Source organism: Biomphalaria glabrata, chromosome 5 (genome assembly GCF_947242115.1).
Source record: "Biomphalaria glabrata chromosome 5, xgBioGlab47.1, whole genome shotgun sequence".
In the NCBI taxonomy this organism is placed as follows: domain Eukaryota; kingdom Metazoa; phylum Mollusca; class Gastropoda; family Planorbidae; genus Biomphalaria; species Biomphalaria glabrata.
Genome location: NC_074715.1, coordinates 4,835,863 through 4,861,113, shown reverse-complemented (window position 1 = coordinate 4,861,113; position 25,251 = coordinate 4,835,863). Strand labels below are relative to the sequence as shown.

The following is a 25,251-nucleotide window of genomic DNA, read 5'->3' as shown; positions in this document are numbered from 1 at the left end:
AGAAACAAGAAGAAGAGGAAGACAGACAAAGCGACGGGAAGACAACATCAAAGAATGGACAGGCCTGTCATTTGGTGAAATTATATCGAAGGCAAAGGACAGAGAGAAAAGGAGAAAGACGGTTGACAGATGTTTCGTGGTGCTCCAATGGATCTTAACACTAACGGATAGGTGAAAGAGATTGTTAAAAAGTTTTTTTTTAACTTATTGCAGGTTGGTTTATGTGATGTCATTTATTAAAAATAAAAAAGACTTAATCCGAAGCAAAAAATTTTAAGCTAAGACCATTTCAAATGCCGATTTCATCTCAGCATTAAAGACAAATAACTCTGTATAAGTTCACAGAGGATCAAGAAAAACTTGGTCCTTTTTTAAGAAGAAATAGATTTAATTTGCGTACATGAAATTGAATTACCCAGGTCAGAAATTAGATTTAAATTTTGTAAGCTTTATGGAAACAACCTAAAGTTTATAAACCAAGTCTAGGTCAATAGACTGTACAACAGAACTACAAACATAGTGATTGAAGGAAGACGATTCATTTCAAGAATCTAAATTATTCTCACGCTTTTCAACCAATATGACAAATAAAAAGAGGAAGTATATGAGTCAAACATGGAGTTCACTATCGTTTAATATCACACATATCCATATAAAGTACAAAAAGTCAACAGAAAAAAACATCTAAGAAAACTTTAAGTGCTAAAAACTGTAGTACAATCTCGTATTTTCAATATGTCGGCTTTAAAAAAAAAATATTGATTCGAAATTGCAAATAAAATTTCGTTGTTGGTAAATTAATTTTTTTAAATGAAAATAACAAAGTTATCCTAGATCCACAGTAATAGATAAAAGGTTAAATATTCAAATTTTTGGATCCGCGCAAGTGGTAGACTTAGTGCTAAGTGAATCAATTAGGCTTATGTAAATATATAATAGATCAGAGTTTCCCAAACTGTTCCGCGGAACCCTAGTGTTCCGCGATAACTAGATAAGTGTTTCTCGAATAATTGGATTAATTAAGTAGTAACCCACCACGTGAATTAATATCTCATTATAAAAAAAATTTGCAGTGTTCCGATAAATACTGAAAATTTGCGAAGTGTTCCGTTACGGAGAACAAGTTTAGAAAACACTGCAATAGATTATTTACAAAAGCTTAATATACTATGAAAATTGTACAATTAAAAACATTTTCACAGTAATAAAATATTGTTACAAATGACAGTGATAGGTAGAGATCAACGTATGACCCCGGCGAGATAACACAGCAGCGGGTGTTCTCTGGAATGTACATGCATCAACAAAGACAGGACGTGTTATTCCAGAGGATACTAGCCGTGTTTGTGCAACGATTAGGGACTCTATATAAGCCAGAGAGTTAATGTGAAAGTCAGTCGTGAGTGAGTCGTCGGTACTGTTGTCTACTGTACGAGACAGTAGAAGAGAGATGTGTACGACTCGATGCAAGTTAACTAGGGTAGAGTTAACTGGAGTGGACTACTGTCGTTAAAGTCTATACAGTGTACTACAGTGGGCTTGAGCCGTTACAGTCGATACAGTCGATGAAAGACGTGTACGGCTCTGATTCGGTAGACTTGAGTACGACTTGGTTTAGCTTTGGGAGACCTGGAGCGACACTGGGAAGTGTGTCGTTGGTCTGTTCTGTTAAATACAGCTCGATACAAGTTGAGAAGAGATGAATTGCAACGAAGTGAAGAGATGAATTGCAACGAGGTATAGCTAACTGTAAACTGACAGATATTGTACAGTCTTCTACGCTACATGTTACAGTAACGAATTGTTAGAATTAATAGTCATTAAAGTTATATGAAACTGAAAGTTTAGTCGTCAAGTTCTTTACAGTGTTTTTATTTGTGTGCCAACTAATACATCTAGCCAGAAGATTCAGAAATACGTAACAATATCATGAGTTAAATTAATTTTAAGAAACAAACCTTCACTATACGTTAGATAATTACATCCTTCTGTACAATTAAACATACAGTGACCAGTAACACTTTGACAGATTTGATTGATACACTGAGTACTACATTTGGAGTGACAATTCAGACCCCAAGAACCATCAGGACAGTCTGAAAAAATGGAAAGGAAATTTGGCACTTCTGCTGGATATAATAAGTAAAGTCCACGCTTCCGACCTTACGATCTATGGGTCAGATGATGTAAAAGTTATCTGTTTCTGTGGCCCACGGTTAACGAGGGTGTCTTCTGGCCAGCACAACGACCAACCGCCTTTACTTTTTCCGACGAATTAGAGCTGGGTGGACTCAGAGGCGCCAAAAGATCCCGTAATTTAAAATCCCAGTCTTCACCAGGATTCAAACCCGGGACCCTCGCTGCTGAATATAAGTGTTGTCAAATTTCTATATGTTATTAGTATTGTCACGATTTTTGTTTCAGAGTTTTATTGTTCAATTTTTTGTATGTCTCTCAAAGTAAAGTAACATCTGCCTCTATAGTTATACGAAGTGTTGATTCACGGCTTAAGTAAAATTTTCCTTGAGTTTAATGAATAACTCAATTATAAACTACTACAGTAATAAACAAAATTAACATACAACAGAAATCAGGTAGATAAATCATATTAGTTGCAGCATTGATTGACAGGCAAAAAGAAATATCGGTAAATAAAAAAGCGTAAGGACCGATGAAAAATTACATTAGTCAACCTCAAGCCGGGCCAATTAAAACCAGCCGGGTAGCACATATATGCAGTCGAACGTGACATAGTGATTATAAAAAAGAAATACTAACCTTGTGTACAATCAGGCGGATTGCTGAATCCATGACATCCAGACTCACAAAGTCCAGACTGTTTATTACATACTTGAGTCCAGCAGTTTGACGAACAGTTGTTGCTACAGTCATCTCCCCATTGACCTTCTGGACATTCTGAAAGTGAACACATTGTGTCACATGATAACGCCACTACATATAACAAATATATCTTTACCACCTTTTTTCCAAAATCAGCAATGATTTGATCTAGAACACACGATACTTTTTTGAATGCTGATCGGTAGTGTGGCAAGCGCTTTGTATTGTCGCTTAGATGGTCACGTGATCGATCTCTATACCCTACCATCGTTTCAGTTTATCGTAAGGTTTGGGCTAGACTGAGATGCAATACCAACCTTGATATGTAATGAAACCGCTTATTTTATCTTATATTATCTTCTAAAATGCAGATGTTACTTCCAAAAAAAAAGATGATTACTTCCTTTGCGTATTTCCAGGTCAATGTAGTCATGCATGTTAATCAAAGACTTAAATTCTGCCAAGTCGTCGGTTTTTCTGGCTGATTTAGGCAAACCACTCCATGCTCTAATTTCCCTAGCATATGGAACAAGCAATTGGCCTTTATCAGTCACAAAATACTTAGGAAAGATATCCTAATAAGTCAGATTTAGATACCAGCTCATAAGCCTAATTGCCTAACTGGAATTGAGAGAACTCAAAATTGCAAACGATTTCTTAAAGAGGCAATTGGAGAATTCGTTCAAAGGCTTAGGAGCATATTTAAGTCCAAAACGAAAGTTACTAATAAAGATAGGCGAAGACTTCTAAAAGTGAGCTTAAACCGATGCCCGTCTGTGTTGACTAGGGCAAAATATGTAGTCCATAGCTCAGTATTGGTAGTTTTAATACAAACGATCAAATCTAACATTACGTATAGCAAAGGGACCAATCCGGTACTCCTGACACATAGAAATAAAAGGATTTGCTCATGTTTATGTTTAAATAATTAATTTACCTTCGTTGCACCACAGACCTCGATAACCAGCTGAACATCCATTGTTACATTGTCCAGTAACTTTGTTACAGCTTGAGTTTTTACAAAGCGTGTTACATGCTAGTGTACAATTTACTCCCCACACGGCACTAGGACAACCTGATAATAATTTTGAAAGCAATAAAATCACTCGGTGTGTCTTTGAATGTGCATGCAAAATTTAAATGAAAAATGTATGTAGTGTTTAGTTGTTCTAATTTTAATTTTTTGTTACTTTTAATAACTGGCATTTTTGTGGGTGGAATCAACTTTGATTCCCAATTGTGCAATTTTTCTAATTCTTTTTGTAAAATTTATTGGGTATTATTTACCTGAATAGGCCTACATTTCACTATACAATTTATTATTTTATTTTTTCTGAGTATTATACAATTTTATTAAATTGTATTTTAATAAGTAACATTTTGTAATCAAACATATTTCAAGCTTAGTCTCGTATAGTAACTAGAAGGACAAAAGATGTGAAATTAAAAAGATATAAACATCACCTGAATCTTAAAGTAATCTTTGCATTTTATCATGTTACTAAAAATAAAACTGTTGGCCAAATGTTTTAAATGAGACATGTACTTACTTTTCGTACAACTTGGTGGATCTGAAAAACCTTTACAACCAGATACACAAAGTCCAGTTTCTCTATCACAGTTGGAGTCAAGACAGTTTTGGGAACAATTCATGTTGCAGTTTATGCCCCACTTGCCTCGGTCACAAGCTTATTTTTAAAATACAGAAAAAGAATTTAAAAAATGTTTTTAAAACAAATTAAGAATCTCAAAGTAAAGTGGGAAAAGGCACATTAATACAGATAATTATATTGCACACCAGAATAAAACTAGTTGCATGAATGTGTGTTTTAGTACTCTTGAAAAACAGAACTGGTACGTCTTAGTTGGAAGGTTAGCAGTCATAAAAAAAACACGTTCTGTTGTTCTTTGAAATGAGAAATTTAAATTTAAGATTCTGATTATTATTTCAGTTTATATAATTCTTATCCATAATATCATTAAAATCTATTTAAACTTGTGTATCTTTCAGTCATGGAAAAGACAAAGAATAACTATTCTATTGGGAGTTATCCATTCCTGTGGCCTAGTGTTAGACAAATACAAACCCAAATTGGACTTATATAAGGTAACATATGTTTTTTTAATATGTAAAAGATTAGTCTTTGGGTAAAGAAAACAAGAGAGGATATTAAAGATAGGGTTAAAAAAAAGCGTTCTTGAGAGGTAAACTTGAATGCTTCATCTAGAAATAAAGAAACGTTCTCCTGTTTTATTACAACTAATGGAAAATGAGCTTGCAATTAAACACTATGGATCAAAACTGAAAGATTATCATTTTATTTTTAGTTCAAATTTGAAGTTTATCAAAAACTTCAAGTGTTATTAGTGTAATTTAGTCTTAGATGTGGGCATACGCTTTGAATATATGAGTGCAACAGAGTGTGATACAGTGTGATAAATGTTATGCAATGTAATTCAGTGTGATACAGTGTGATACAGTGTGATACAATGAGATGCAATGTGCTATAGTATGATACACTGTGATACAGTGTGATACAATATGATACAGAGTGCAACAATGTTAGACAGCGTAATACAGTGTATCTTATTTATACATCTCAAAGAGTGTAGACTCTGACTTAGTGCATTTGTTCTAGCTATTGGATGTTCTCTCGATGAACTAATCAATGTCAAGGACACTAAATTGAACGTCACTGTTGCCAACTAATACGAAAAAACTGAGCTTTACTTTAACAATCATTGAATATAACTACTCATGTCACGTACAAAATGGGAGCTACAGCACTAAGTTTATTTTTAGATGTATATTTGCAGCGCAAGGTTAAGGTTGTATGTCGTTGACAACGATGAGGGTTTTTCATAAGCTTTAAAAACAGTTTCGACGTTTCTAGAAGGGTAGCAAGAGGTAGTATTGTAAGACTGGCAGATTCAATTTTGAGAGAAAACTGCTACTATAGTGGCTGAATTTAAATTAAATTGTAACGTACATTTGGGTAGTGTGTGTATTATTAAAGTGATTTCTAGTTCCAGACTTTGTGTTTATTTAAAGAAGATTTCATTTTTGAGTTTAAGTAGTATCTACGACATCACGATATCGTTTGAGACTTCTGAAAATTTCTAATAGGAGAACATTTTAAATATAAAAGAAAAAATTAAATCATCAGAAACGCATTGTGTGATCAACACAATCGCATCGTAACTGAAAGTCTTATACCTTCTCTTCAATGACATTGTTTTGTGCAACAAAAAAATGATTAAATGATTTAATTTTACAGTGCTAGAAAGTGAACAATACACGTCTTGAACAAAATAACTTATGAACATTTCCATTACTGTGGACACCGGATGCACCAAAAACTAGCTCTTTCAAATTTTCCCGCCATTTATTACAATCGCCAATGAACTATTTTAACTACAATTGTTACTCCTTTAGAACTTATCTGAAATTTTCTTTCATTTCTATTGTCACTTTTAGGTTTGGAATCAAAGAGAATGAAACACAGGAGATGAACCAATAACTTTCACATTTTAAACTAGTTGAGAATTGTTTCTCAACTAGTTTAAATTGTGAACTGAAGAAAAAAGTACACTTTTTTCCTTGGCACAGGGTCAGGTATAAATATCTCTCACATTTGGAGTGGCTGAAGAGACAGTAGATAGGTGGAACACGTTTAATTCAGTAGGCTAGGCTCTACCATTTTTATTAAGAATTTTTCTTTTTTCCCACCCCATCATGAATCGGACATTCTTCTTCTTCTAGCCAGCTTTATTGATACTGAGCTGTGAGCTCTTTTGCAGACTGTGCCAAGGAAAAAAAAGTGTGCTGTTTTCTTCAGTTGTTCAGCACTGCCGTACAGGGTGTTGGTTATGTTGGGCTGGAGTGGAAGTAGGGTCTGCCTAATCGGACATATGAACATAGTGGCTTCGTTGTAGCGTATAATGAAAACAATCTGTAACAGCGACTTATTATACTAGATCAAAATGCAACTGTATAAGATCGAATAAAAAAAAAATAAAACCCATTAAAATAGAGCTGTTTTTTATGTACTTTTCAGAATTTTTTTTTAAATTGGGTTGGTATGGTAGATTCATTCAAAATGTGAACGATCTTAATGCCGCGCCCTGTGCAATATGCTCAACTACTGTAGTTTCTTCGGGAAAAAAAAATAATTACACTATAAGAAATTACAAATTTATCTTTATCTTTAATTTGAGAATCTTCGAAACAATCTGGCAGAAGGAAGGCAGACACGGAGAAAATAAAATGTAAATTTGACCCAAAGCGAACAAAGGCTTTGTATGGATTAGTTGTAGGTCACGTGTGTGCTTTGTCTGCTGTATAACTACACTACTAATTCTTTGGTGTTGAATACAAGCCTTATTTGTATAGCTGATAATCACTTCTCAACTTTTTTCTTATTTTGTTTCTATTTATGGCTAAGTGGTGTGTTTGCTTGTTGAAAAAGCTCCAGGGCCAAAGATCTTTAAAGACAGCTAAAGGTTAAGAGTTATTGAATATTCCAATCCACTCAAATAAGTGCCTGGAAATGTCTAAAATACTTACTTCAACGTAAATAAGAATAAGAGTTGATTCTACAACATAAATATCTCTTCATAAATTTTAGCACAGAAACACTAAAACGTCCTGCAATTAATAATTTAAAAAAACAACTAAATTGGCCGCGCTATTGGAGCATTCTATTTTAGTTCATTACTCTTTAACAAAAGAAACAGAAATATTTTTTGACAAATAACAATGACCTCATCTGTTGAGACCAACATTTCTTAAAAGATATAGTCCTTATGTATGCGTGTACAAACTAGGATCAGGGCCAGTCCTACAGATTGCAGGGCCCTATGCGAAACTGCTAGCGCGGGGTCTAATTTGGGTTGTGATAAGGGAAAATAAGGAAATAAATTCGTCTTTGCATTTTAATTATATTTTACTAAGTTCAAAATCACTGTCAAATTAATCATACGAGACATCTACAGTAGATAGTAGTTTTCAAACAAAAGGCGATAAACATTCAGTTCTGCCTTTTACATTTACTATCGACTAGTAAAATATCGCTTTTGATGTTTTTTAAAAATCGAATTCCCATCGCGCGGGGCCTATGAAAGTGCGGGGTCCACTCCGGCCGCTTAGGTTGCAGTGGCCTAAGACCGGCCCTGACTATTAGTTCTACTCACAGAAAACTGCGATCTTATCTGTTGAGACTGAAGTGGTGGTATAAGATGAATTAGTCCCTTTATATTAGGCCGCCGTCTCAAGCTTAGTGAACACAAACAGTATGGCTGCCTGGTCGTGCGGTTTGCGCGCTAGACTGTCGTTCAGATTTATCGATGGTCCAGGGTTCAAACCCTGCCCGCTCCCATCCCCCGTGGTCCTGCTGGAGGTTTGGACTAGGAAGTAATTATCTTCAACTCTGAAGGAACATCCGAAACATGTAAAACATTTTACAAAACATTTTACAAACTATATGCGTGTCCTAATGATGATAGTCATTTAGTTCTACTCACTTTTATTACACTCAGGTGGGTTGCTGAAACCTAGGCATATATAATTGCAAGAACCATCATATGTGCTACAGTGGTGTCCACATTTGGCGTCACAAGTTTGATTACAATCTAAATCATGTTTACCTTCTGGGCAATCTAAACAAAAATAATAAATTGTTTTAATTCATGATAAACATATATGGTAAAGACTAACTTGCTTGGGTACTTATCAAGGCTGGTAAAAGATGGCATGTGAGAAAGACAGCTGAAGAGCTCTCACTTGGGCCAACATTTGAAGGCCTTTCCGAATAGAGGCGCAAAAAAAAGTTATTCCCACACCATATTACGTTTTTTTCAGCATCGATTGTAGCAAAATATGTAGGTCGTAACCAGGTTTAGAAGGTCACGTGAAATATTTCGTAATATATGGAATCGAAAAGAAGACTTAGAGGATGAAATATCGAGGGGGTGCGAGAGCATTGCCATTGCACTGTGCGGGGATGTAAAAAAGCTCCCGCAGCGATATGTCAACGTCCAGGCGCCGTCCCTGAAGGGGCCGTTACATAAATGGCGTGTCCCGCACGGTCAGCCTTATATAGTATAGGAATACTATGGGGGTACCAGTGGGGCGTCCTTCGGCCACGTCTCTAGCCCGCGCGTCTGAAGTATCCGTGCCCATTGGGAGTAAACTCTAAGTTTAACCCCGAGTCTCACCCCCCCCCCGTCAGACAGGGTAGCGGGAAGGAGGATCTCTCCTCCCACTTCAGACTGGTGAAAGGGAGCTGGCCTTCGTGTTCCAACACAACACTACTAGACAATTTCAGATGGTACCCATTAGAGCTGGGTAAACTCAGAGGCGCCCTAAGGATCCTAAAAATATTTCTTTTACCTGGAAACACAAGAATCAATTTAAAAAAACAAATAGTTTATTAACTATTAGTAATGAATTACTTTGTTTACTATATCAAAGAAGGGAAAGAAATTGTACTTGACTGAAGTGGTGGTTTAAGCTGAATTAGTCCCTTTATATTAGGCCGCCGTCTCAGGCTTAGTGAACACAAACATGAAATAGAAACAATAGAGAACTTTACAATCTTACATGTTCATAGACTCTTCGCTAGCTGCGTGGTTACCGCGCTGGCTTAAGAAGCTTAAGAAGGCTTTAGCCGACAAGTTCAAATTCATGGAGTTCCCTTTTTAAAAAAAAAATAATTTAAAAAAGCGATCACCCAGATACCCCGTTCTTTCTCCATCTGGTCCAGACAAGTGATATGATCCTAGCGTACTGAGAACGCTAAAAGCATGAAATTGCGCTAAACTAAAACAATTGGTAAAAAATTATTTCTAATCGCTCAGATTTAGTATTGTTACCTTTTATCTTTAACTATCCTTTAGTCTGTTGACCGTTGGGGCACCGAGCAAGATTTGTCGACCGTCTTTCTCCATTCTACTCTGTCTTCTGCCTTAGACCCTAACTAATTGATACACATTAATATAAGCTTTTTTTTTTAAAAAAGTATTATTTGTATTGTTCTTGTTTACTTTATCCAGCCAGCTATTTATAGGGATGACCCACGTGCTTCCTCCCCTTAAACTTGAAGAATGATTTTTAATAGTGAGTCATGGCTAACAATATGACATAAGCTGACATAAGCGGTGACCATGACAGGAATGTCTGTGAAATTAAAAAAATAATCGCAAGCCTAAGAACCCACTCATTAGATACATTGAAAACTTCGAAGAAACAAACATTGTATAATTATTTGAGGCCGTCATGGGAGGTAAATGTGTAGGTCTCAGTCACAAGACGCGAGCAGTGTGCTGGCGCCTGCTTCAACTGGTCGTTGTCCAGGGCGGTTCTGGAGGCCCGACTGTTGACGCTGGAACTGTGTATTTCGTGGCTTTAGCTCTGTCGCGATTTAACTCTACTTAGTGATATTTATGTTTGTGTATATACCTTACGTAAACATATAACACAGAACTCCAGAATGATAATTAAAACAGCGTATACATTTTTTAATGTAGTATCATCCACAACGTTATATATATATATATATATATATATATATATATATATATATATATAGATACATCAATGAAACTGACAGGCAAAACTAAGATATCCCAATGACTTTAAACTTTAGATTAAAATAGAGTATTCTTAAATGTAGAAGTTTGGTTGAAAATATTGTTTTATTTGCTTTGTTTTACATGTTTCGGATGTTCCTTCAGAGTTGAAGATAATTACTTCCTAGTCCAAACCTCCAGCAGGACGACGGGGGATGGGAGCGGGCAGGGTTTGAACCCTGGACCATCGATAAATCTGATCGACAGTCCAGCGCGCAAACCGCACGACCAGGCGGTGGGAACAAGAGGTGGGAATACGACTCTCCGCTGTAAAAAACCCACGCCGACTGCCGCTTTGTTCCCAAAGTACCCAGGTCATCCTGCCTCGTCCAAGACCAGGTCACTTTGTCACGTGACAGTAAAATAAAAGGGAAGAATTTACAGGTACTTTTTTTTCCTTCCCAATAACAAAATAAGTCTAATTTAATTTAATAAAATAGATTAGAAATACAAATAATTAAATTAGATTAGAAATAGAAATAACAGAAAAAAAAAAAAAACATTCCAAAATGATGTCGGGTAAGGGGTCAGTTGGGTTCAACATTCCATAGCCAGGCCCGTAGTGGACTGTCGTTGTTCTGCTACACACACACAAACGGGTGTCTGCACACAGCGGTTTGTGACACTCTCAACCATGTACATGAGACTCACTCACGGGTACTACCAGAACAGTAATACACCAGTCAGCCTCTGAGGTCCAATAGAAAAGCGAAGCGAAATGAAGTCATGGGTTACAAATGACATCCTTGATTTAAGTGAAGCGAGAACTAAACAAGCAAAATACAAACAAAACAAACAAGCCAAAAAAAAAAACGCGTATATTAAGTGTATTCATTATTTTTGATCCGTCATATAATTACATTTTTATATAGATCTATACTGACAATAATAAATCTGTGCGATTAGAAATATTTTGTTACCAATTGTTTTTGTTCAGCTGCTTTTAGCGAACTCACTACGCTATGATCATAATCCTTATCACTTATCTGGACCAGTTTGAAAAGGGAAGGGGGAGAAAGAACGGGGTAAATGAGTGATCGCTTTCTGTTTTTTTTTTTTTTAAAGGGAAGGACCTAAATTTCAAGTTGTGGGCTTAACCCTTTTCTGGCTTCTCAAGGCAACACAATAACCACTCTGCTAGCGTAGAGTTTATGGAAACGGAGAATTGTATAGTTATCTGTACTTTCTATTTCATGTTTGTATTCTTTAAGCCTCAGACGACAAGTTAATGTGCAAGGGATTAATTCAGCTTATACCACCATTTCAGTCAAGTACAACTTCTTTTCCTTGTTTGAGATACCAAAAAAAAAAATATTACCTAGAGTTAATTAACTCTTTTTTTTCTTCTTGTGTTGTTAGGTAAAAGAAATAATTGTGCTAAATTTCAGATTGATCCGAGATTGGGTGTCGGGGGATTAACGTGTACAAACTTTTGGCAAGTCAGTTTTGTAAAATTAAGCTTTGTAAAAAAAAAATTAATTCCATGCTGACAGAAGAATACAGTTATACCATCCAAGAAATACGAATGAAGTCAAACACTACGTACCTCCATATATCTCCACCTCACACAGAGTGAGATAGTTGTCTGTTTTATTGCCGGTAGAAATATTCACTTGAGAGATTGGATTTGTTATATATTCATTCACTGTGTAGACTTGTAAGACTTGGGCCTCCTGGTCTTGGTATTGCATCTCGAGATGCTTAATTTCGCTAAGAGCCAAAAGTATAAAATGTTGAAGCCGTCGAGGAACATCAGAAGCTGTTGGAAAATCTAATAAAAAAGTAGAGACTAGAATTTCAATCTCTAATAATTTTTAACAGTAAAAAACAATGTACAAGCCTTAGAATGTTAAAGCCCTTAAACTACATTTGGAAATGTAATAGATGCAATTTTTTTTACAGATTTTGTAATCACTAGAACATATAAATAGAGAGAGAGAGAGAGAGAGAGAATGAGAGAGAGAGAGAGAGAGAGAGAGATCAAGTCTATAACTAATATTACCTCTGTTGTATAAGACAAATTTATTGACTACAAACGATGTATTAAATCTAACACTCCATGTTTGGTATATATCGCCAGCGTCGGTGTGAGCACAACTGCCATCGTCGTAATTACGATCTGCATTTCCATCTACCGCATTCTCTGATCCAGTTGGAACTCCGTGAATATCTTTATAGTTTGACGATTGTTGTGTCGGTTGTCTAATTGCAACATTACGTCCTGAAGAAACAACAACAAAGATTTTACGAAACTTGTAAAATTCAGATTCAGCAGATTCGTCAGTCGTTTACTTGTTGGAGCACTAACAACCTCCACAAGGGGAAGCTCGCTGTAAATGTAATAGAAACTTGGCTGTTTTAGTTAGGTGTCACACTTTTAGATCCTCTTGCATTCTATCGATTTTTTAAAACCTTTTTTTTTTTGGCCCTGATAATGCGTCAACTCAGGTGAAATACATTATGCACAAACATTTTACCATCACAAAAGAGATACAAGACACCGATAGCAAAGACAAACAGACACAAACACTCTTTTGTTCCCATGGCAATCAAATCATTAAATAAGAACAAGCTGGTATAAACTTTGTCACATGTAAATTATGAGTGAGTCTGGTGTGAATGTACACTTTGGTTTCTTATAGTTATAATGTTTTTTGTTTGGTGTAATGCACAAATTTTAAGACAAATTTCCATACGGACAATAAAGATTATTATTATTATTATTATTATTAAACTGAAATCAAGATGTACATTATTACTTGAAGAATGGGCAAACATTATCAAAAATCTGTACATATTATATTAATAGTTATTTCAAGAAAAAAAAAAGTTAAACATGGATTAGCTCCAAAGGAAACTCAAAATGGTCTCGGAAATAGTTTAACACCTATTAGGCACAACTTAATCCATCATCCAGACCTCCTCCCCCCCCTAAACAAAAAAAAAAAAAAAAAAGAAAAGAAAAGTTAAAATTTGTAGTAATAAGGGGGAGAATGTAGGTGAGTTCAAAAGGTCCTGCTTCGAGTAATATTGGGGATAAGATAATTTAAGTGTTTTGACATTGTTTCTTCATGGCCTTCTCTAAATGACTATTCTACTCTAGTGTTGCTCTGGTTTGATATCTTATAAATAGCTCCTCCTTCATAAATCCAAGATGAGCACATTTCTCATTTCCTAGGGACTCGAAGATGACTTGTAAAGTTCAATCCTCGCTTTAAAAGGTCGGCCGCACACGTGGCCTGGGCTGCTTACGTGTAGGTTTGTAGCTATGGCTGCCAGTGTATCCACACCTGCAACTTCGCCACTTGCCTATTGCTGCAGGGCTTTTTGATTTAGGAACATTGGAGATGAGAATGAGGCTTGCGCGATGAACATTGATTCAAGTGAGGGAGATTAGCGCTGCATCAGCCTCATTCTCTCTTCCCTTACCAGCTGAATCCAGTGGCAGAACAGAGTCCAGACTACTGGAGCAGGTTTGGGGTGCAGTAGATGACCAGTGTACTCTACATGTCCCACAGTGCTCCAAAACGTTTTCTAGGTGACGCCTAATGGCCCTGGTAGTCCAATTCGACTTGAGCGCCATGCAGCCGCAACTAGACTTCACATGCTGGTGGTGGACAGAGACCATTGTTTCACCAGATACTAGCTCTGGCTGACCCTCACCTGGTTTGGCCTGTCAGTCGAGACGGTTTGCCGGGGTGTGGCCGTTGCCGCATGCAGACAACTGCTTGGAGCCACAGGTGAGAGCTGGGCTCTGAGTGGAGACCAAGGTCAATAAGCTGCTCAGAGAGCCCGACTGCCCAGTTGACAAAGGTCCTCCCACAGAACCCAATACACCCCGATAGAGAGAGAGAGAGAGGAGAGAGAGATAATGGTATAATATGCTATGTTAACGTTCTGATATATGTAATGATTATTTTATTTCATTAGTAAAGCTTCAAACTCAATTTAAGTTTTAAATTATTACGTGTACCTACCTCCACTGAGATAGACAGAGCACAAATATTTCGTACTGTCTCCTGTGATATTAATTACTTGTATCTTCACACTTATAGTGCAATAAATATCAAATGTGGTATCGCTGCCTTGCAAAATTCTTGGATCTTGTTATTTTCTGGTGTCATTCATCGTTTTGAATTCTATCGTCAATTTTTTCAGTGGCTCTGATAGTGGTGAATTAATTAGCATCATTTGAAAATTAAGAGGAGATGTATAGGAATAGACTTATAGCTATCTACTATTCACATAAAGTTAATTCTATTACTTTTAACTTACTAAACTCCCCTTTGAACTTTGAATGATCGAGTCAAAAGTTAGCAAGGTCGAGAAAAAAAGGTAGCCTTTAAGGTTAGTAAAGAATTACATAAATATTTAGATGTGCTATCTATCTATACGCATATGGTTGATACATCGAAGTACAAAGTTTAGTTAGTTGTAAACAGTAAATGAATTATTGCAAATGATTTCATATCAAGAGAATGTCAGTGAAAAATACTGCTAGTATAGCATTCAACTAGATACAATTTAATACACTCATAATAGTTAAAATTACAATTTGGATTTAACCTTTTTTTAAAAATTGTTTCAATTAACACACACATTTTCATAATTCAGCAGAAAAGAAATCTAAATGATAAACTCGATGTACCTTTTAAACGAAAAACTAATCTCATCCAACTGAAAAGGAAAGGTGTTTTCAGATTGAAGGAGACGCTCGTCACATTGAGGTCCTCATTACATGTTGAGTCATTACCATCAATAAGTCTTTGTTGGGATGTGTCTGCTAAAGAACTTAGATCCTCTATGAACAAAAGAGCATAATCAACTGCATTATATCTAGGTCTATTGTCAGGGCCGGTTTTAGGCCACTGCAACCTATGCGGTCGCAGTGGGCCCCGCGCTTTCATAGGCCCCGCGCTAATTCTAGGTGTAATTATTAAATTACAAAATATTTACGAAAAATTACTGGAAATCTCCTGAATTTATTAAAATTTATTAAAATCTCCTGAGAACTTAGGCAAATTTCCTAAAAAATATACACAATTTTCATTTGTGGGTGTCATTCATTGCGGAAAACGCCAACACTAAGTAAAGAATGAATAAAATTGAAAGTCGAATTTATTTTCTAATACAAAATCTTAATTTTCACATACTATCCTTATTCCCACCCAGACTAGGCCCCGCGTTATCACTTTCGCATAGGGCCCCGCAATTGTTGTGACAAGTCAAAAACTCGCTGTCAGAGTCACTCAAATTTATCACAGCATTAATTAGTATTTTTCATCATTTATCTATTTTATTTTAATTATTTCCCCATCCTACCTCCAATTTCTTCACCCGCCCCACCTTTCCTCTCTACCAGGCTAGACTTAGTCCACCACCTTGGAGAAAATTAGGCCAGTCCTTTCATTTATCTGCCCTTGACCGGGGCAAAGATAGACACGTTCTCTTTAGTCTTATCCGCGGATGTCCGCCGCAGTTGACACCCCCCCCCCCATGGGTGGAATGTAGGTCACTCTTCCCCCCACGTCTCTCTTTGATCTAAGAGATTACACGGGTCAATACACCGCGTGGTACTCCAAGGTGTGACTCTTGTCGGACTTCACCCACGTGTAAGCTAATTCTTAGCCTAGGACATTTCCTGTGTCCGCCCACATTTCCCAGGCATATATAAAGTGAATTAAATCGAGTCGGACCCTCTTTCATTCTCATACGAGCTGAGCTATCGAGTCTGGACTACTTCGCACATTCTTTCTCCTAGAGGAATACCTGGTGGTAAGCCGAACTTAATCACAAGTTCCATCTTAATTACTCTGTGTATATTTCCATTAGAGTTTATCATGTGTATTTTGCTTAGTTCATTTATATTTAATTAGTGCATTGTGTATTTCTCACTGGCGTAAGTAGAAAACATAAACATGTCCTATATATTTAATTATGGATTGCATTAATCTATTAATGCTACGTTGCTCAATTGATCGTTGATGCAACCATGTATATATTTGTACATCTTATTTTATTTCCTGTATCTCGGTTAAACGCCTTGATAATTTTACTAGCGCACTGACCCTGCGTCTAGAAAAGAGATATGAATTGTCTCCCCTGTAGTGAATTGTCTCCCCTGTACTCATTTTACTCTAACGAGAGTTGCGCCCCTTCAATGGACACCCTCACCATTCAAGTGCGCTCCATTGTTCTCGATCGACGGTCATATGTAAACATACCGTCAGGATCGCTGACCACCGCCCATTTCACTCCCCCCCCCCTTTTCTTTCTCTATCCACCTGTGTTGTTTATTTGAGATTATTACTTCCCCTTCTATGTACATTCTCATATTATTATTTCCCCTTTCATGTACATTTTTATATTGCTACTATCAGCCATCTATTTTCCAAATCCCATTTGTCATCATCTCCCCTTTATGCTCTAAAGCAATTTTACCAATCTGACGAATGCACCTCAGTCGAGGGCATCGATAAGATGTATGAGAGATATGTCCTAACTTGTCTTTATTTATCCGCAGCCTCCCTCAGGTGTCTGCCTATTTATCGGATTACTTACCTGCCTATTTGCCTATCACCTATTGCCTAGTTATTGGATCAACGATCTATTTACCGGCAGTTGTGCTTAGTGCTAATCAGCGCTGCACTTGCCTAGTTGCTATCAAGAATCACATATTGCCTATTTGCCTACTGGCCTATCTATGTGTTTAGTACTATTCAGCACTGCACTTTCCTATTGAGCATCATCTACCGCCTACGGAGATCTAATCAACTCTACTACTTGGCGCTATCGGCATTGCCCGCCTATTCGACAGCCCACCTGTCAAGCTATTAGGTGCGACGTCCCTATAGACCAGATCTGTGTGAGACGTCATAGCTACGCCAACCCTCTGCAACTCACTGGACATATCCTGTCAACCACGCTGCCCACGGTAGATCAGCTCTGCCCGCAGTAACCTTGTGCCCACGGTATCCGGCCACCCGCCATACTGTGCCCACTACAGATACTAGAACTTGGGACTGAGACTCCACAAGAACTATATCGCCGGCGTCCCTCTATCCGCTAGAGCGCCACCTCCAGCTGCAGAACCTCAAGCCAGGACACAGCCAGCTGCGACATCAACTGGACAACCAGCTAAGTCAGAGGACAAAGTGACATACTCTCTTATTATGTGCAAGAGTGATGATTAAACATAGAATATACTAGAGATAGATGCAAACCCTCCCCCTTTTTATTATTATATGTATATTTATGTAAATAAATATCCTTTATTTTAACTTTTGTATCTATCTTTCATTGCTTTGTCTCGTTGCGTGCCTGCTCCCGATTCATATGCTGATAAGTGGGGGTGTGATTGCTTTCAAAAATAATCATCCCCTAGACAATCAACGCGCCAAACACACGTCACATTTCCCCACCTGTCACAATTGTTAGGACTGGCCCTGTCTATTGGTGATAGTCAAGTTAGGAATGTCATAGAGCAGCTGGTCACCTACCTTTATGGTATACTGATGTATGCAAACACGACATAAACCTTTTCAAAATCGACACTGGATAGATACAAAAGGAAAGCAAGCATAAAGGAAGGGTCCTGGATCGAAGATGCCATACACAACAGTAGTTGAACGAAGGGAGAAAGTGCAACAGCCCTTGGTGATTACAGATGCCCAGCCTGTGATCGCAGCTGTGTATCAAGGATTGGCCTTTTTAACTCCAGAAATTGCAAAGGGAACTAAACTTTCAGTTTTGATGACAAAAAAAGACAGGGTGAGGAAAAGATATCAGAAGTGTACATAAGATAACAGGATCTTAAGTGTTAAAACAATGAATGATCCATAAATATTTCATTTATAAAGTAGGCAGCACCAGGCATTGTCGTGGCTAGGGATTTGGTGCCCCCAGAGGGGGGGGGAGCTTGATCTCTTGACATGGGATAATGGCGTAATATTTCATATTTAATGTTAAAACACATTTCGGACACTCGTTTGCCGCCCCTCAAATGGGGGCCTGTCCGGATTCTCGAATTTGACCCCCCCCCCAATCCTTACCCTAGCTACGCGACTGGCACTAGGGACTATATTATTGATGAGAGAAATGTGAATTAAAATAAAATGAAATTTTAGGATAACTCTAGCGAAGAACCGAGCCTTGGACCATGCGATTCGACAATTATTGAGCAATATTTATGTAACAAAGAGCAATTGCTAGTCCAATACATGCCTAACGGCCATTTGTGTTGGGCCTTTTGAATATACAAATATAATCGACTGACATTGACCAACTCTAACGTACATTTTCTGTTGGCTGCTTTTGCGAGACAAAAACAAAAATAAATTCAGCAAGATATACATAGAAAGTTATGGCATGGGCGATGTGCGCGTTTAGAAACATTTAATTTAATTTTATATTTTTACCAATTTTTTTGTTTAGCTTTTTAGCTTTCTCAATGTTCTGTGATACTATTAATTCTCTGGACTAGTTGGGAAAGGGAGGAGGGAAGAAGGAGGTATCTTGGTGAATGTTTACATGATCGTTTTTTAGATGCTAAAAAAATGTTCACTCAGGGCTCAAGGGGACTAATTCAACTTATACCACCACGTCTTTCAAGTACTATTTCTTTCCCTTGTTCAAGATATCAAACAAAATAATAAATTACCAATAGGTATTAAATAATTGGTTACACTTCTTTTATTGATTCTTGCGTTGTCAGGTGAAAGAAATAATTGTGCGAAATTTCATTTAGTTCCGAGAATTGGTGTGGGAAAAATCACGTGTACAAACATACATACAGACAAAGTGGGTTGATATAAGTTTGTAAAAAGAAAACAGTTCATTATTACAGAATTAATTAATTTATCAATTTTACTTACGATACTGACATTTGTAACCGAACCATCCTCTCTCACAAGGCGTGGTACCCACACAGTCACCATTAGTGTCACAGGTCGAGTTCTTACAACGGCATTTGTACTGACAATAGTTACCGAACCATCCAGCACTGCAGCTGTTATCTGTTGTAATAGTAAAATATTAGAAAGTTAGATATTCTGATAAAAAAGTGTTATTTGTTTGGGCCGTGGAGGGTAATTAATAAGTATCGTCTTCGATTCCGAAGATAAATGAGGAGTGCCGTATGTCATGTGGCTACGTAGAGCCAACTGCGACATACATATTTTGTCCCTTTAGCAGTAGGCATAACAATTGTCCACAGTGGTCGATTTAGATTCTCTTTTTACCATCTACATCATTCCTCGGCAGGGGATTTTCTTTTGGTCTCAAATATGTTTCCCTTGGTGTTTGTAACTGATCTCCAGCTGTCTCTTTCTAAAGCCCCCCCTGCAGCTATGGGCTCTCTTCTATGTCTATTACAGTAAATTGACGCCTGAGCTGGTTTTAAAGTGTTTCGTTGGGGCACCTCTGTTACGTAATTACGTACTTAGGGCCATGAATAATTCATAAATAATGATATACCAATATTAAGAGAGGAATGAAAATTTTACATACAATAAGACTTTAAGAATAGATCAATTGCGAATTCATGTTTTGTCTTCTGTAAAGACAAATTTTTATTTACATTTTAAAATCATTTCTTTTGTTTTTAATTTAAATCGACCACATAATTAGCCATAACAAACAAACAAAAACACTGTATGTGTATTTTGTTGTCTGTCTGACTTTCTGGATGTTAGTCAAGTTAAGATTTCAAGATAACAAAAAATTAATTCAATTTTAATTCTAAATCATTTTAATTGTATAGGTCACAAAATTTAAATTGAGCATTTTGAAAGTGTATGCGTATTTAGAACATCGCAAAGAGAGTTTTCGTTCTCACAAAAACCCAGAGGCGGCATTCATTATCTAGAAATGGGGCAAAGATATCAGCAACGGAGATAAAAAGGCGAATTACATTTTTAAAAAATGAAGCATATAGTGACCATATAGTGCAAAGCATATAGTGAGGTGGCGAAGCTAGGTTGGGGCCTTAAGGGCTTGAATTTTTTAGATGCTTTTGCGTTTTGACATCATGACATGAGATAATGTACTTGATAAATATATGCCCAAATTTAAATGTGTACAGTATGTCAGTAAACGTAACAAAAAATAATCATTAAGACTCTTTTAATGAATGATACTGTCCTTTATTGGCGGAATGATACATAAAGTTACATATTTTAATTCGTATCGCCTCACGTCGTGCTTTCTTTGCATTAAAAGGAATCTATAACATCATCTAGAATTCTAGATGAATGCTGTCTAGTATTGTTGACTCCACGTTAATAGCAAGATTACATGGCTGTGGCGTAATATTTAATATTTAATGCAAAAAAATAGGACATTCATTTGAGGGCCCGCTTCAAGTGGGGACCTGGGGGAACTTTCGAATTTCGATTCCCCAACCTTGCTACGCTAAAGGTGCCCACAGTTCTGTACAAAATGATAAATGATAAAAAAAGTACATTAATTTCCTATCATTCTTAAAGGTAAAATCAATGTATTACTCTCGTCGTGTTGACTATCCATTGCTATGAATAGTTTACAAAGTGCGTTCTGTTTTAAGAAAAAATGTAAACCGATATTACATACAATGAAAATATTTTAGATCCCGAAGATTAAGGATTTTCGCAGTGTTTACGGTGACTAGGAACATCCAAGTAAGACCTCCTGATAATTTATTCTAAATTCTAAAAATAGATGTCAGTTGATAATAACAATGGTCTCATTTTGGTCGATGTGTGTGTCACGTGGGAAAGTATGTTATTTGAATTTTATTTTGTGAGTTTAGATTGTTCATTTTATTTTGGTTTGATTTTGTGAGTGTCGCAATGTAAAATTGACGCAGAGCCGGACTTAAAACAGTGCAAAACAAGACAGCCTCTTTGGTCATCACCGTCACTGTTAAATTGAACATCCATATTTTAAACTAACACATTTTAAGAAATTATGAGTACAAAAATTAAAAGAAAATAAAAATAAATAAATACATTTAAAATGCCATTCGTCACATATGGAACATTTTTAAAAGATATATTAGTATTACTAAGTGGTTTACAGTGAGGCTTCAAGAGCTTAGGAGTCACAAGAAACAAACCCTTCTTAGGGCTTCCACTTACTCAACTCTGGCACTGAACTAAATGTCAATGACTGCCAAACAGATGTATAGAAAAGTTGTGTCAAATACTTTCAGAGCATAAAAAGTTGTTAAATTTTAAAAGATGATTTTTTTATTTCACTAAAAACTCACCGGCTCCGGCATTGCCAAAGAAGAAACAAACCCAAGACCATGTAACGATGGCTCCTGTCAACATCGCTGATAAAACAAAATGATATGCCTTACAGTATTGTCAGAAAAGTCAAACTAAAAAGTTAAGAATATTAAGAATAAAATATAATCTCTCTCTTGTTCTCTTTCTATAGGGCTGTCTCACTCTGTTTCTCACTCTATTTCTCACTCTGTTTCTCACTCTGTTTCTCACTTTGTTTCTCACTCTGTTTCTCACTTTGTTTCTCACTTTGTTTCTCGCTCTGTTTCTCACTTTGTTTCTCACTTTGTTTCTCGCTCTGTTTCTCATTCTGTTTCTCGCTCTGTTTCTCACTTTGTTTCTCGCTCTGTTTCTCACTTTGTTTCTCACTTTGGTTCTCACTCTGTTTCTCACTTTGTTTCTCACTCTGTTTCTCACTTTGTTTCTCGCTCTATTTCTCACTTTGTTTCTCGCTCTGTTTCTCACTTTGTTTCTTACTCTGTTTCTCACTTTTTTTCTTGCTCTGTTTCTCACTCTGTTTCTCACTTTGTTTCTCGCTCTGTTTCTCACTCTGTTTCTCACTTTGTTTCTCGCTCTGTTTCTCACTTTGTTTCTCGCTCTGTTTCTCACTTTGTTTCTCACTCTGTTTCTCACTTTGTTTCTCACTCTGTTTCTCAATCTGTTCCTCACTCTGTCTTGGCCTATCGCATCGTCTTCCTCTTCGTCGTAGGACTTGGTGGCTGAGTGGTAAAGCGCTTCACTTCCGAAACGAGTGGTCCGGGGTTTGAATTCCTGTAAATACTCTCATAGGTACCGGGCAGTAGTTAGGGAAAGTGAAGCGGTTGGTCGTTGTGCTGGCCACATGACACCTTTGGCCATCAAAATTGATGAGTTTTACATAATCTGGCCGAGAGAACGCAAAATGGATACTTTATTTCTTTTAAAATGTTTGTAAAATGTTTTACATGTTTCGGATGTTCCTTCAGAGTTGAAGATAATTACTTCCTAGTCCAAACCTCCCGCAGGACGACGGGGGATGGGAGCGGGCAGGGTTTGAACCCTGGACCATCGATAAATCTGAACGACAGTCCAGCGCGCAATGCGCACGACCAGGTGGCCATTTCTTAGTATCAATTACTCTGACGTATTCTGATTATTTAAGTTAATCTTAAAACAAGACATACTCTGTAACTTAACCATTATTTCTTTATACAATTATATGTTATAAAAAGTAAGTTCTCCTTTCAGACCGTGCTGTCTACAGAGCAGATGAAGTAAAGGTCATCTGTTTCTTTCACGGTGAACGAGTGTCATGTGGCCAGCACAACGACCAACAGCCTTTACTTTTCTCCTACTAATTTCTGGTAAAGGTATCCATTACAGCTGTCTGGACCCTAAAGATCCCGAAATAAAAACCTCAAGCGCTTATTCCCCCCCCCCTTTTCCAGCCACCGCAGCTCTTGGTTATAAAAAGAGAATGAAAAAAAAGAAAAGAAAAAAAAAGCAGAGCAAAAGAAACATTGTATAGAAGACAAAGACTCAAGAGGGAGAAAATATAAAAAAACGAAGAACAAAGACTGAAAGGGAAAGAAAGAGATATGAATGTGACAGACGGACAGACGGACATTTCGCACAAACCTAATAGCGGCTTTTCCCCTTAAGGGAACCGCTAAAAAAGATATGCTCTGAGAGAGAGGGAGGGAGAGTATTGCATACACACACAAAAAAGTATCTCGTCACTTGTACAAATCAATATCATAATATAGTTCCGTATTGACATTAGGTAAACATGTTAAACTAAATGTAGGATATAGGAAGATGTTTGAAACATCAGATTTTAATGTGTGAATCTAATCCAACTTTCCGATGTAAACTCAACATTGCTTCATGTTTGAGATATTCGCGTTCTAATACTTTGTTGAGTGTGATGTAAAAATAAATTTACTTAGATATAAAAATTAAACATTATTTATATTATATCGTTATAAAAAAAATCCCTCTTCAGACCTAGCAATCTATAGGGCAGAAGATGGGTCATCTGTTTCTGTGGCCCTCAGTTAACAAGGGTGTTATATGGCCAGCACAACTACCAACCGCTGTTACTTTTCCCCAAATAATTACAGTACCCATTAAAGCTGGTTGGACTCAGAGGCGCCTTGAAGATCCCGAAATTTAAAATCGACAGGATTTGAGCAGGAAAACCTCCAGTTTGGAAGAGAAGCGCTTTAATAACTAAGCCGTCACCCCACCTTATATTGCCCTAACCAGCTAGAAATTAATGTATTATAAAGTATTTGTATTTCTTATGAAATATGCTCTGACTAGCATTTAATATAATATAGCCATGTGAAGTACAATAATCACTTTAACAGAAGTAGTACTGTATAACGTTTGTGCCTGTTTATTTAAGTCATTCTAACAAAAAGTTTTATAAAAAGATTATTAGTTAAAACTTTTGTTGACAGTATATCCACCATATATTTTTTCTATCTTTTATCTCAGACATTAAACTTACCTGTTGAACAGCGCTTACCTTTTATCCATTTGAAATTAATTTTTTCAAGCGTTGAGGTGAAGACTGACTAGAATTACTTCCTTGTTGGAGGGTTTTAACAACACAAATTTTCCCAAAGTTACGTTTCCTAACGTTCTAAAAATAGAATTATTAGTACTTATCAAAGCGGATAGATAGTATGATAATCAGATAATGTGTATATGAATGAAATGATTAAATATGTTCTTTTAGTTACGAAAAATTTTATTATTTGACTTTAATAAAATTTATGAAAAAAAACAACAGAATATCACTTGTTTTAAACATAGACTGTGGCATAACAAGTTGAAATACCTTAGAGCAGTGATGCCCAAAATACGGCCCGCGGGATGGTTTTATCCGGCCCGCCAAAACGTCGGTGTATAAAATTAAGTGGTTGAAAAATGTATTTTTACCTACGTTAATGCTCTAATGTTTTATCTAATGGGTTTGTACCTTGACCTTTAACATTTGTGCGTGTATGAGATGGGACTCTGAATGTAGAATCTACAAGGAAAAGTGAGAGGTCCTACCGTCTTTTACTTGTTTGCGAAACATTATACAAAGCCAACAAGTAATTGTTCCTTAAAAGTGTGGCTGAACAGCATTTAAACGGCATTCATGATTTGAGCAGCGACTAAACTAGTGTTAAACTACGGCAACTAGCTACGCACGTTTCTACTTTCTAATAGTTTCAGGTGAATTACATTTGATTTCTGTATCTTGCTGTATCTTTTTGTTGGTGTGGCCCGCGACACGAATGTTGGAAGTTAAAATGGCCCGCAGGATGAGTAATGTTGAGCATCACTGCCTTAAAGAATTGAGTCTTAAACTTCTGAACATTACAAAACGTTGGTAGGTCTTCCTATCCCACATTTGTAGTTGGCTGCATCTGAGAATAGGATAATTGAAAATATTTGATTATTGAGCTGTCACTTGGTAATTTCAATTATTGTCATCGATAAAAACATATGACCTTTCATTAATTTATGCCATGTGAATTAG

General features: G+C 36.7%; 1 protein-coding gene across 4 annotated transcripts in view; it reads right to left on the bottom strand.

Moving 5' to 3' along the window:
* LOC106077948 (platelet endothelial aggregation receptor 1-like) overlaps nucleotides 1-24,299 on the bottom strand; it is a 60,793-nt gene extending 36,494 nt beyond the window's left edge. Inside the window, exons 1-11 of one of the 4 annotated variants that reach the window (XM_056028547.1) lie at nucleotides 24,247-24,299; nucleotides 21,716-21,781; nucleotides 19,344-19,484; nucleotides 15,119-15,271; nucleotides 14,448-14,633; nucleotides 12,473-12,691; nucleotides 12,017-12,241; nucleotides 8,365-8,499; nucleotides 3,779-3,916; nucleotides 2,779-2,916; nucleotides 1,959-2,096 (exon numbers count right to left, since the gene is read on the bottom strand). In XM_056028547.1, the coding sequence (XP_055884522.1) occupies nucleotides 1,959-2,096; nucleotides 2,779-2,916; nucleotides 3,779-3,916; nucleotides 8,365-8,499; nucleotides 12,017-12,161 (694 nt within the window). In that variant the 5' untranslated portion in view covers nucleotides 12,162-12,241; nucleotides 12,473-12,691; nucleotides 14,448-14,633; ... (2 more) ...; nucleotides 21,716-21,781; nucleotides 24,247-24,299. Of the gene's footprint in view, nucleotides 1-1,958; nucleotides 2,097-2,778; nucleotides 2,917-3,778; nucleotides 3,917-4,391; nucleotides 4,548-8,364; nucleotides 8,500-12,016; nucleotides 12,242-12,472; nucleotides 12,692-14,447; nucleotides 14,634-15,118; nucleotides 15,272-19,343; nucleotides 19,485-21,715; nucleotides 21,782-24,228 lie in introns of those variants that run through there. The other 3 variants (XM_056028548.1, XM_056028546.1, XM_013238659.2) reach the window with 3 other exon arrangements.
* Between the last annotated feature and the right edge of the window lie 952 nt (nucleotides 24,300-25,251).